Genomic DNA, 13,462 nt, shown 5'->3' on the forward strand with positions numbered 1-13,462 from the left:
GGTGCTAAAAAAGATTGTAATGTGATTCCCATTTAAGCAGGTAAGAGTGAAGCGAAAGTAGCTTAGTCTTGAACTAACTCACCAGGCTGAATTAGTGGAGCACAAACACCCATCAGCAAGCTTGCAGTGAGGAGCTTTTGAATAGTCTTCCAAGATGATGCTACTTCTCAGCATCCTTTACTGTTACTCATATTGATAGTGGCTGCTGTTGAGCAAGATCTGGAGATCCCCATCTCAGGTACTCTGTTCACTTGGGAAGGCGTTGGTTGTGTATCTGGCAGTTGACCTCTGTTTGAGCTTCTCTATCAAGATCAGGGGTGTCAAATTTTATTTCATTGAGGGCTGCATCAGGGTTGTGTTTGACCTCGAGGGGCTGGTGTTGGCATGGCCAGGGTGGGCATGGCCAGCTTGACGTCACTCATGTTGGGCGCGCCGGTGGTGGCCTGAGCGCTCTGCCAGCAAAAACGGAGACTGGGAGCAGTTTTCGCTGGCAGAAGCACCACGGGCCAGTCCTTTGCTGCTTCCAGGGTGGCCCTGCAGGCCAGATCTAAGCACCCTGTGGGGCCTTGAGTTTGACACCCCTGATCTAGATCAGTGTTTCTCAACCATAGCAACTTGTGAGGACTTCAGCTCCCAGAATTTTCCAGCCAGACGACTGCCTGGGGTGTTCTGGGAGTTGCAGTCCAGACATCTTAAAGTTTGCCATGGTTGAGAAACACTGATCTAGAGGGTGAATTGGCAGAGTTGGAAGGGCAAATGAAGTAATAAAGGTCACATTTCCTGCTTTCATTTTTAAACAGTTGTCAGGTAGAACAGGGTGTGGATCAAAATACTGATATGCAGTGAGGAGTCTAAGACCTGCCCCACAGGCACTGCTCAAAAGGAAAAAAAAATTCTGTGCCAAAAAGGTGAAAACCCCTTGAGTCATTCTTAACTCCTGAAGATTAAACGGACATTTTGGGATAGCTTTGTGGAAGTGTTTGTGGCGGCCTAATTTGGGTGTGTTGTATGTGTAACTTCCTATCTAATCTACAGCCTGACGGCTTTTAATTCTAATTTCTAATTAATACATCCGAGTACTGACCCTAAGTTTTTTTTTTAGTTCAGCTAAGATTGGCTAGGTACTGATTCAGTTGTGAAACCCCCAAGTTGCCAAAAGCATCATAGTTCCCTGTACAAATAGCAGTATTTAGGAAAGAGTTGCAGCTCTGCCCCTAACCCCCCCCCCCACTTTTTTTTAAAAGAAGCACATAAAATGCAACTCACATTTCTTGTGGTGTCTAGTTTGTAGGGCCTTTTTTGTTGAAGAGCCAGGAAAAATGAGCTAAGTCATTCCCACAACTACAGCTGTGGAAAACCCCTCTTGTGCTTGTCTCTTGGTGCCAGACAGCCTCCCTGCAAAAGTAGATTGGCACAGCCAAGGAGAGAATGTTGCCTGTCATTTCTGTCAGTGAACTTGGTGAGCCAATGACACACATCCAATATTGGTGGAAGCAGGGTAAATTGTGGCAAATTGTCCGTCTTGTAATTCTAGCTAACCTGTGAGCCATTGTTTTTTTTTGTTTTTTTTTTACAAAGTATGTATCTGCACCACCAATACAATTACTTGGTTGCTACCAACCTGTTCTGGAAATGAAGGTAAAGATACTTTGTAAGTAAAGCCTACAATTTGAGGTCTCCTTGCTACCCTACAGCTCTTGCCTATAGAAAGCCAATGATATTCAAAAAAAATACGGAACTGTTGAATACAAAGGCAGTAAGTGGAAAACCTTATAAGATTTTTGCTTTGGTTCTCCAAAATGCATATTTTTAGAATTCAAAGGCCAGAAGTAGTTGCCATATTACTTGGGTGACAGATGATAGTTATTGAATGTTGTCTGAGTATCTGTAGCCAAATAACAAAATGTTCAATTAGAATACAATAAGAATGTACGGTTATTCACACCAATTTCTCATTCATTAACTGAAATTATTGTGAACTTCGTACAGTAGTTCTAGTGAAAACCACTTGAACCATTTAGTTGTAAATTGCAATTTACCAGGATTGATACTTGTATGTAGATCTTATTTGAAGTAATTGTAAGCCTAAAATCCAAGTACAATTAAAATTCCAAGATGTTTTTTGTGTCAGTAAGGCACTATTGAAGGAATGTAACCTTTATTTTGAAAATGCTTAATTTCTGCAAAAGTGTTTGTATTTTTTCATATTTGAAATGTTTTTCTAAGTTGACATTTTTGTTCAACATTTGAAATATAAATTAAGTATATTGTGATTTTCTGTTTGAACTTCTCAAAGTATTTATTTTGCCCAGCTCATGTTAGATTGCAAAAGTGTCGGAGAACACATCTAGCCATCAAAACCTTTTTCAGTTTAAGCACACACACATCCCCAACCAATATTTTTCTGAAATATTTTGTTTGCCATGTTAACACTTCAAAGATTCTGGCGCTAACTGGCTTGACAGCATATAAAACAAGGAAGTGGTTGAGACTATTGTATAGACTCCATTTTGTTAATGAAACAGGTTTTGGAAAATAAACTTTGGCACAAAGTGTTTTGACTCTGTTTTGTATTCAATTTGATAATCTTTAATTTTGCACAATCGAAACATTAGCTAATCAGATGCCAAGTCCCTCAGTGCTGTTGAAGAGGAAAGTTTTTTGTTTAAAGAAAACTGCCTTTCCTTAGAAGATTCAATCATGTTAATCTAATATACTGTAAACCTTTAGCAGAAGAGACCATGCCTAATAATCCTTCAAAGGTGTCAGCAGAGAGTATCTAATTTGGGGCTTGAACTAGTTTTCAGAGAGTAATCTTAAAGCAATTCTAGCATCAGCCTTTGCTAAGTTAGATGGCCTGCATTTTGTCTCATATTTTATCTTACGTGATGGGAATTGTAGTCCAACCATACTAGATGATGCCTCATTAAGATTACTTCAAAGGGCCTGGAAAGCAAAGCAGATTCTGCTCCCCATTACTGCTGCATTGCATCCACATGCTTTAAGGACTTTCTGGATCTCAAGTCTAAAATTGATCCATTCTATGCCATCAAGTCATTTTCAACTCCTAGCAATTTTCTCCACAATGATCTGTCCCTAATTTGAATACAGAGTTGGAAGGGACCTTGGAGGTCTTCTAATCCACCCCTCTGCTCAAGCAGGAGACCCTATACCTGTGTTGGTGAACCTTTTTGGCACCGAGTGCCGAAATGGGAGCGTGCGTGCGTGCGTGCGTGGGCGAGCGCTGGAAACCAGAAGAGCAGTTCCCTGGCGTATGCATGCCGGTCACCTGGTCTTCCAGTTTCTGGCATGCATGCATGTGCGAAGACCAGCTGGCACGCCGGAAATCAGAAGCTCAGCTTCCCAGTGTGCGCATGCATGCCAGGGAGCTGTTCTTCCAGTTTTCGGTGCTCCTGCGCATGCAAAGACCAGCTGGTGCACCAGAACCCAGAAGAGTAACGGGCAGCACGCGTCCCATAGGTTCGCCATTACAACCCTGTACCATTTTAGACAAATGATTGTCCAGTTCCTTCTTAAAAGCCTCCAGTGTGGAGGATCCTAAATTCTGGAGGCAAGCTGTTCCACTGGTTGATTGTTCTCACTATCAGGAAATTTCTCCTTGGTTCTAGGTTGCTTCTCTGTGCTGTTTCCATCCATGACTTCTTGTTCAGGAGCTTTAGAAAACAGGTTGACCCTTTCAAGTCAGCCAACTCCCTTCCCTCAATGCCACTGCAATGCTGCAACCGAGTTCTTCCACCTTGCTGCCGTCGTCATCTTTCCTTCCACCTTTCCCAGCATTAGTAGCCTTTTGCAGAGAGTTGGGTCTTCAAAATTAGAGAATGGGAAACAGTCTAATAAATAACTAATAAAGAAGGAATAAAGAATGGGAAACAGTCAAATAAATAATAAAGAAGGAATAAAGAATGGGAAACAGTCTAATAAATAACTAATAAAGAAGGAATAAAGAATGGGAAACAGTCTAATAAATAACTAATAAAGAAGGAATAAAGAATGGGAAACAGTCTAATAAATAAACCCCACACTGAGCTTATCTGAAGGGCAGTGCATAGGTGGAGGATGCAAAGTGGATGTCGGGTCACCCGGCATCGCCCCAACACACGAAAGAAGGTGGAAAACGCTAAAGGTCCATTTTTGCAGTTACGAATCTGGAGTAGGAAGAGAAGAGAGAGAGAATATTGGCCAAGAGTGAGTGGACGTGCAAGGAATGTATGTCTGCGGTGCATAAACAACTCGGTATTTGCGCTGAACTGAGATTGCAACCTCCTCTTGTCCCTCCGATGCATTTCAGCCTTAACCAGCTCTGCAACTTCTCCCCTCAAGCAGTCCATTCCGGCTTGTTGAAGAAGCCACCATTCTTGAAAGCCAAAGGAGCCTCGTTGCCATCCTAGTCGGGGATGCCCCCTCCGCCAGCGAACCTCGCCCCGAACAAATCCCCGGGGGCCGGGCAAGCGCGCGCGCCTCCTCAGCCAATAGGAGCGCTAGGGCCCGCCTCGATTGTGACACCTGGTAACGCCCCCCACCCCCCCACCCTGCACGCCTTTGCCTCTACCGCGCATGCGAGCGCGGGCGTGACGGCGCGCGCCAGCCGCGGTCGCCTTCCCTCCCCAAGATGGCGGCGGCCACCGGCGGCGAGGCGATTTGTGGCGACGGCCCGGCCAGCGGCACCGGCGATGTCGGCAAGAGGGGTCACCTGGGCATCCCCGAGGCCATTTTCGTCGTAAGCAAGGGAGCGGGGAAAGGTTCGGCGAAGCGGCCGGGACGCGGGAAAAAGCGACGGCGACGTTCCAACCGCCCGTTTTCTCCTGCGCATGCGCGCTCCGTTTCTGTCAGGGGCGGTTACGGCCCGCGCGGCCGGCCGTTGGAGATAGACTGCCTGTCTCCATGGAGGCTCCTCTCCGAGCGGGATCGGCGAGGCTACTCGGGGCTTGTGCCTGGATAGAAAGGGCTGAAGCGGCGATCTTTCCCAAATGCGGTCCGGGTGGTGACTCCCGCAGCTTTGGCTGGGGATTCTGGGCGCTGTAGTCCGTGGGAGCTGCTCAAGGGCACCTATTGGGGAAAGATCCTGTTTCTTGGAAAAGAAGTGATGATGGGGGGGTTCTGCCTAATTTACCGGTATACTGCCTTTGAAGGTAGAGGCTCTATTCTGTTCCAAGACCGTCTTGTGCCAATCCCTCTCTCTCTCTCTCTCAGCCCAGCCCACCTCACAGGGTGGTTGTTGCGAGGTAAATAAGAGGAGAAGGAATGCTTGCCACTTTATTGGTTTGTTAAATTTATTTGCCACCTATCTTGCTCTGGGGCTAATCTAGGCAGCTTGAATTATTTGTAAAAAATAATAAAGGCAGGATATAAAAGAAATAAACAATTCCTATAAATGAGCTAGTCCAGTTTTGCTTCTATAGATCCAGGGCATCCACTGCAACAGGCGTCTGGCTGGTCTCTTTCCTCTCTTTGTTCTCTTTGAGGGAGCATCCCCAGCAGATAACGCTGGAAATGAATGCTTGGGGGAAGTTTAGTTTTCTTGCATGTGTACCCTGCAGTGTAAGGATGGGACTGAAAGTGGTTTCAAAAGGAGATTGCGGAAGTTTATGGAAGCTGAGGTGGTCAAGAGCTAGTTTGGCTCAGGAGTCAAAGAAAGCAGGCTGGAAACCAGGAGAAGATGAGTTCTAGTTTTGCCTTAGGCATGAAAGCCAGTTGGGTGCCTCTTGGCCAATCGTCAGGGACTGTGAGTTCTAGTCTCGCTTTAGGCATAAAAGCCAGCTGGGTGACTTTGGGCTAATTATAAGCAAATGGTGAGTTCTAGCCTTAGCTTTGGCACAAAAGCAGCTGGGTGATTTTGGGCCACTCCTTTTCCCTCATCTCCAAGAAGGAGGCATTGGCAAAACACTTCCAAAAACGTTGCCCAAAAGAGCCCCTGCAGGGACTCATCTAGGCAATTGCCCAGAGTCAAGACTGACTTAAAGGCAAAGGCAGTTAGTTGGCAATTGGCATTGGGATTGAAGGCACCAGACTAGGAACTGGGAGACTGAGTTCCAGTCCTGCCTATGAAATGAAGATAACTGGAGGATGTTGGGGCAGTCCGTCATAGCCTTATGAAGAAAGTAGCGTGACAAGCAAGCATAAACCACTTTCAGTAGAGAGCCATTTGGGGGTCATGGCTAAGGCACCAGGCTAGACATCAGGAGTCCTATCCAACCTTAGACGCAAAGCTAGCCAGTTAACTGTGGTCCCGGTCATTCTCAATCCAGGAAGAAAGAAGGCAAGGCAAAACACACTGCAGGACTCATCCAGGAGGCTACTAGAGATCAAGACAGGTTTAAAGGCACAAAAAACAAACCCCCCCCCCAAAAAAGCAGGCTTCTTGTAAATATTTGTCTTGTCAGATGCTGAAGGAGTAAAGTTGAATGGAGCTATTGCATTCCTGGTTTTAAGCTCCTGTATCACAAACCTGATTGGCAGAGCAATTTTTGGATCTAAGAATCTTTCTGTTTTAATACAGAAAATACCTCCTTGGTTGTAACATACTCATCTGCCATCTTTCCTAGAATGTAGTATGCAGGATCTTTTCCATTGACTGCTGGTTCTTCATCCACCTAGTTCTTTTTTTAAAAAAAAAATCCTTCATGAAATATGCTAAGCAGAGGGATAATGATCAGTCCAAGATTTCCCAGCTAATTTTGTAACCAAAGAGAGAGTTAAATCTAGGCTGTTACTCTATTGTTATGATGTAATGCTCTTGGTTTGGACCAATCTGGGAAGACAGGAAACTTTCTGGAAGAAGCCCATTGTGTAGTTGCCTAGGAAAGAGCATGAACAGGTCTATACATTTTCTAGGAGTTTAGTTCAGTGCTTTGTTTTTGTTTCTCCTCCACCAGTGTTAGGTTCCCAGCTAACCAGAGAGACTTAAGTGAACCAGTAGATGGAAATGATTTTGAGGAGCAGACCCAAAAGCATTTCAGTGATGGGCCGATTATCCAATTTTGCCAATCCTTCTTGCCAGGATATGAAAAAAAGCAAATGAAAAAATTATTGGCTCATCAGCCTGATGATGTGGTTTTGGAATTAACCATATATGTGTATTCTTACTTTAAGGAAGATGTAGATTCTTTCATGAAACAGCCAGGAAATGAAACAGCAGATGTAGTACTCAAGAAGCTGGATGAACAGTATCAAAAATATAAATTTATGGAGCTTAACCTTGCCCAGAAGAAAAGAAGGTGGGTATGTTTACGATAACTTTTACAAGGGCTGTTCTAAAATTTGGACACTTCTCTGCAAGGCATAATATAGTGTAAATTCTTTCGTTAAACTTTTCAGATATTTCTTTCCAGTAATATTTGCCTACATACATATCTTTATAAGCAACTGAAATATGAACTTTTTAATACATAACCTGTTCCCTCTACAGGAAGTCTTCAAATCATCATATTCATCTAGGTGATGATATTTATAACTAACTTTGTGCTTACTAATTTTCATATATTCATAAGGGCACATCTATATGTTGTGTATCCTGAAATACATTTGAGATTATCAGAAGAAATTGAATAAAATGCACTGAAATATAGTAAAACAATTATTCTGTCACAAGTAGAGCTTTTGATGCTCATTCGCCATTCAATAATGGGAACAGTGACAGTTATTTTTTTAAAAAATGCTGTATCAGCTCAGAGGTAGGTAAACTGACAATAGGTCCTGTTTCTTACATTTATATCTGAAGAGAATGCTTTACTTTTTATGTGTTGTGTGAGGGATCGTCATGCATAGTCACAATGGTAAGTGCAAGTAACTTATTTGTGACTCAGCTGTTTTCTTCCTAAGAAAGTTTAATATCCACTGTCTCACTTATTGCCAGCCCAGGTGGTTGGACCGTCCAGGAAATCAATTCCATAGAAGGCTTAAAACAAAACTACTTTTATTAAGATTAGCTATAATACTACAGTCTTGCAAGTCGGATTGTGCCTTTCTTTTACTCCAGTGAATCAGGGAAGTGTCTGCCTGAGCCACTTCTGAATGTTATCTCATCTTTCAAAACTTAAAAAATGCTTCGTCTCTTTTGCCTAGGTAACAGTTCCTGTATATTTCTGTCAAGGTCATCTTCTTTACTTTCTACACTTTTAGTATGAATCACAATGTTGGGCATTTTTTTCCAAATAAAGAATGATAAAAATAATATTTTAAATGTTTTATTTTACAGATTAAAAGGTCAAATTCCTGAAATTAAACAGACATTAGAGATCTTAAAACACATGCAAAAGAAGAAGGTAAGTACAAGTAGTTCTTGACTTAACACCACAATTGGGCCCAGAATTTCCATAGGTAAGCAAGGTGGTCGTTAAGGGAGTCATGCCCAATTTTACGGCTAACCCTAACCACTTTTGAGTCATAATATTTATCTGAGTGAATTCCTTTGGAAATATAGCATCATTTTCCATGTACAATTGAAAAATGAAATAATTCATTAACTCTAAGCAGTATACGTATTCCTAGACAAATTCTAGGAATTTGAAATATTCTATCTTGTGCAGATCACTGCGCCATTAGTTATAACAAACAGGTTAGCTTTAGATCTTAAGTATTTTCATCATGATAGAAAATTAAACGTACTCTATAGGCCATTGATTTGATTATGTTGATTTGTCTTTTCCAAAGGAATCTACAGATCTGATGGAAACCAGATTCTTATTGGCAGATAATGTCTACTGTAAAGCATCAGTTCCTCCTACAGATAAAGTTTGTCTCTGGTTAGGGGTAAGTAATTAGAAAGTGAAGCACCTCTTCCAATGCTGAATGTATAGTAGTTCTAAATATGGTTGTAACATATTGGGAATTTTCTAGTAATAAATTAATGTAACTTATTTGCTTACATGGTAGGAATATGTCTTTTAAGACAGGACTAGTTTTTTTTTAAAATCACAAGAATACCTAAGCCATTTTCAAAGGGAGCCCAGTGATGTTATTTTAGCAAACTTATTTTAGATGCTGACACCAAACTTTGCTTTGTAGTTTGAGACTAAACTCTGAAACTTCCTTTTTTATTATTTTCTGTTTATTATATCTGATATGGCAAACTATAATGTGTAATTCTCTTCCATGGCTTCCTTGTAAAACATAGTTTGCCAGCTTGGAAATCTTTGCCAAACAAAGAGTTATATCCTGAAACAATGTATGAGTTAAAAATTAAAATTGCTGGTCAGTAACATGATTCTCATCTTCATGGCACAGTTCAAAGATTAGCTGAATCCATTATTTTTGCAGTTTTCAAGATTCAATAAACAGGTGTCAGGTTTTGGGTTCCACAGGCATTTGCTGATAACTGGTATTAAGTTCACCAAGACCAATAGAGAAGAATGGGCAAGTTCGCTGTTCCTAGTCCCAATTACCTGCCTCTACTTATGCCTAGAGCTGGTATGAATGGAGGTCAGCATCTTCCAGATGGCAAAAGCTGAGCTTCAACTCTACCTTGACTTTAAGGAATCATAAAAATATGTTTTCATTTAAATGCTGCCCTTAGGCCAATGTTATGCTGGAATATGATATTGACGAAGCCCAGGCACTGCTAGAAAAAAATCTTAGCACAGCTACAAAAAACCTTGAATCCCTAGAAGAAGATTTGGATTTCCTTAGAGATCAATTTACAACTACAGAAGTCAGTATCCTTTTTGAGCTTCAAAAGTTAGGTTGGAATGGTCTTGTTGGGTGTACCTCTGCTTGTTCATTGCATTTGCACTCAGCTACTTCAAGGCAGCACCAGGTATCAAGGAATTGCAGTTCCAAGAGTTGTATTTCTGAGGTGTATTTCAGCCAAAGTGGATTCTTGGAGCTAGGTACCATCAAATCCACTTAAAAACAGTGGATGCATAACCAATGTAGGATCTGTGGGGGAAAAAATGATCCCTATTACCTCGATCATTGATAACAAAGCTCCTCTGCCTTGCATAAACTTAAGTCTTTAGCATATTATTTTTATTTTTTTTGATAATGTGCAGATTCAGTGTGGACTTCAAACTATTTTCTCTACAAGCAGCAGTTCCCAACCTTTGAAGCTTGGCGGGGCGGGGGGAGGGGAGGGGAAATCAGGCCATGTGAGCAACAGGCCAGCATGCAAGCACAGCTCAACTTGCGCAAGTTGAGCTGCACACATGCGCCGGCCCACCGCTCGCACGAGTTGAGCTGCATGCGTGAGCGGGCACACTGGCCTGATGCTACGCGGCCCTGTTACCAATAGCTGTGGCCCAATAGTGGGCCACCGCCCAGAGTTTGGGGACCCCTGCTCTACAGAAAAGCAAATGGATCCTCCAGGTGCTTCGTTAAAATATTGCTTATTTTAGGGCTCCATTTCAGGAGAAATTCCAAACAGTCTTTTATATTTCTGAAGCAGGTATAGAAAATACATTGCATTACTGAGTAGACTGCTTATTCTCTCTGCCTATCTCTATGTTCATTCTTGAATTGTTGCTATTTTCTCACTGGGCTGTTTATTAATAGAATAAGCTATTTTCTCTTTTAATGAATTGGAGCCTGGAGTAATCATCCCCTGTATCATTATAAGCTGCTACTTAAGCATGATGTGGGAAGAATTTCATCCGATATCTATATTTAGTAGACGGTGAAGAGGTTGATCCTATAAACAAATATCAGCAGGCAGATTTTTCAAAACCATACATGAATAAACTATCTGGTTGTTAATATTCTATCCTCTCAGTTGAGAGCATTTTGATTCAAAGGAGCATTGCTGCTTCTCCAGACAAGCAGGGGATCCAGGATGTCCTAAAAGGGGAACTTTGCAGGGGATAGTGAAAAAGCCTCCTTGAAATTTGTTACCAGCACTCCTTGGTCTATCTGTGTTGGCTATGGAGTTATGGAAATTTCAAATCCACCTGGAAGGCCTTGGCTTGGGAAAATCAGCTTTTCTATTCTCTAAGCACCATTAAGGAGCACTTTATATTGATAAATAAACCTGCCTTAGTGCCAGCGAAGCCGGAAAATGCCAGGGAATTGTGTCTGCTTTTGAACCATACCTTCCTTAATCTCTGTCTGCAGATATGGCCAGAGTTTATAATTGGGATGTAAAGCGAAGAAACAAGGATGACCCTGCTAAGAACACAGCATAGTTCTGCTAGTTTTAAATACGGTTTTGTTTTTTCTTACTTTTAAACTACGGTTCGGTTCAGCCTTTGATGGACTGTGTTTAATTTAATCTTTTTGGTTGTTGACATAATGGCGAGCATCTTTGGTTTTTTTATTCTTTAAAAAGGGCAAATCTTATTTGGTCCCATGCATGCTTCATGCAATTGGCTTGTTGGAAAAGGAGCCACAACAGTATGTAGTGAAGAAGCCCCTCATCAATCTGGGATTTGAGTCAAGGGAATTAGAAAGGGTCATTTTGTAAGTCACAGATACTCTTTGATGCTCAAGATTTATTAAAGAGGTCCACAGAATATATCATGGGGACAAACATAGAGCTGATGTGACAGAGTGAATACATCGTTATGTTTTTGGCAAATGACCCCTTTAATATCACCCTCCAGACGTTCTCTGTTTAATTCTGTTCCGGAGAATGGCTCATCTTGGTACTTCAAAAGATCACAATTGACCTTTGAAGGGTTAAATAATAAAACACTGAATCCTGTTTGTGGTCTTAGTTGGTCCTTGTATACGTAAATATCAATTCCTCCCGATTTTTCAAATGGGCAGCCAAATTTTTTAATACTTTGCTTCATTTTACTGGCATGCTGGCCATTCTTCCCGTTTGGTCCAGATGTCTCAACACTTGCAAAGATACTTGCTGCAACTTCTGGAACATAAATGGTGTATTGCAGCTCAGCTGTGTTGTCAGGTTGAATGTTATTCCCATGTTGCTTATTAAGGAAGCCTTGCAAAAATGTTGCCTTGACACCTTTTCTTTGAAGCACACCTGATGGCCAAATTAGCAGTGTAACTACCGTAGCTGCTCAGGTTTCACCTCACCATTCAGTGCAAATGTTAACTGGCTTCTAGTTTCATTTAATAAACAATATCTGTAAAGTTTTGTACTATTATTTCATTTATATTAAAACAGTGAAACTTAAAATGTGCTAACATTTCCAAAATGTTTCTTGCTAAAATAGCGAAGAGAAAAATAGAACAAAACAGGAGCATTAGGCATGTAGTTGAGAAAAAATAAAGACAGGGTATGTAAATGAAAAACATACAGATATATTCAGGAATGGCACCTCAAGATGTTACATCCTTAAGATTCCAAAGTGTATATTTGTGTTTTACCAAAAAAGAAACCAAAAGGATATTTTGTTTAATTCAGTTGCAGCTGGAACAAAAGAAGCAATCTTCCCAATTATGAAAAACTCAGACATTAACATGCTTATATTGCCAAAAAATCTATTTTGTTGAATAAACCTGCAACTTCCCAGTTGCTTTGTTATTTTAAAAAAATCGGAAGATTTCTTTGCAGTACTCCCAAAGTGAATATATAATTTGATTAGCAATACTTCCTTAAAATCAGTGTTTATTATTACTATTAAAAATAATTCTATAATACTTCAAAAACATTTAAAATCAACATTGGCTTCTGCACCATGATGAAATCAACAATGCCTGTGTACTGTGAAGACTTTTGGTCCTTTTTTCCAATAAAAATTGCCTCAACACTGAAATGACCTGGATATAGACAGCTATTAAAGCAAAATTCTGGGAGTTAAGTCTCAATCTATTATTCTACTGAAGCAGTGTTACACATTTTTCCATCTTTTCTGTCCTGTCCTTTTCCATCTTTCCATTTCTTCGATCCTATCTTTTTCTCCTCTTCCAAGAGAGAGGAAAAATGTTTTTCCCCCAATGATACTGATATTCAGAAAATTTACAGGATAACAAACTAAAGAAACTAATCTAGATTTCCATATTCTGGTTGCCCTCCGAATGTGTTCAATCTCCTAGGTAATTTAGCTAAAGATCAGTGCTTCCTATCAAGACATCAAGGTGAAAAAGGGCAAAATGAAAGGAATAACTGGGTAATCCAAGTATCTGTTGGACTCAGATCATCTTCATGTTTCACGGAAAGCCACATAATTTAACTTTCAACCCAGCTCATGGTAACTTTAGCTGAGCTAGAGCGATTGAGGAATTCTTCGATAAGGTCAACCAAAAAGGCTAGTCCTTGAAGAACTAATCGATTCTGGCCAAAATGCCATCCAGGCAGTCTCTCCTTTGCAACAGTGTACTTCGATAACCGTATCTGGTCACAAAAAGTAGCACTGGCTGTGCTCTGAGTCTAACAACTACATTTCCCTCAGGGCCACAGTAGAGAGTTACTCCAAGACAACCACAAGAATCTCCTTTTCCTTGGACTGCCAAAATGTCCATGAAATGTCCAGGGCCAGAGATCAGCAGAGGCTGCTGTAATTAGAATAGGAAACATCTTCACTTGATGCCTGGAGTTGTAGCATTT

General features: G+C 41.2%; 1 protein-coding gene across 4 annotated transcripts; it reads left to right on the top strand.

Annotated features, from left to right (window-relative positions):
* Positions 1-4,584: 4,584 nt before the first annotated feature.
* VBP1 (VHL binding protein 1) lies at positions 4,585-12,045 on the top strand. Of its 4 annotated transcripts, none has more exons than XM_087877581.1 (6): positions 4,585-4,760; positions 7,111-7,235; positions 8,216-8,282; positions 8,671-8,769; positions 9,533-9,671; positions 11,062-12,045. In XM_087877581.1, the coding sequence occupies exons 2-6, from the start codon at positions 7,129-7,131 to the stop codon at positions 11,130-11,132; spliced, it is 483 nt and encodes a 160-aa protein (XP_087733707.1). In that variant the 5' UTR covers positions 4,585-4,760; positions 7,111-7,128; the 3' UTR covers positions 11,133-12,045. The 4 variants fall into 4 exon arrangements, with proteins under 4 accessions (XP_087733707.1, XP_034290911.1, XP_087733706.1 ...); XM_034435020.3 differs by having other exon boundaries at positions 4,585-4,738; XM_087877580.1 differs by having other exon boundaries at positions 4,585-4,738; positions 7,115-7,235.
* Positions 12,046-13,462: the final 1,417 nt, after the last annotated feature.

Source organism: Pantherophis guttatus, chromosome 12 (genome assembly GCF_059756535.1).
Source record: "Pantherophis guttatus breed Tessera chromosome 12, ASM5975653v1, whole genome shotgun sequence".
Lineage (NCBI taxonomy): Eukaryota > Metazoa > Chordata > Lepidosauria > Squamata > Colubridae > Pantherophis > Pantherophis guttatus.

What these genes read in the sequence shown, in the direction of transcription:
- VBP1 (XM_034435020.3), top strand. Translation starts at nt 4,631, where the DNA reads ATGGCGGCGGCCACCGGCGGCGAGGCGATTTGTGGCGACGGCCCGGCC. An exon ending in CTTGCCCAGAAGAAAAGAAG is followed by an intron (nt 7,236 to 8,215) that starts GTGGGTATGTTT and finishes TTTATTTTACAG; the next exon opens with ATTAAAAGGTCAAATTCCTG. An exon ending in AACACATGCAAAAGAAGAAG is followed by an intron (nt 8,283 to 8,670) that starts GTAAGTACAAGT and finishes TCTTTTCCAAAG; the next exon opens with GAATCTACAGATCTGATGGA.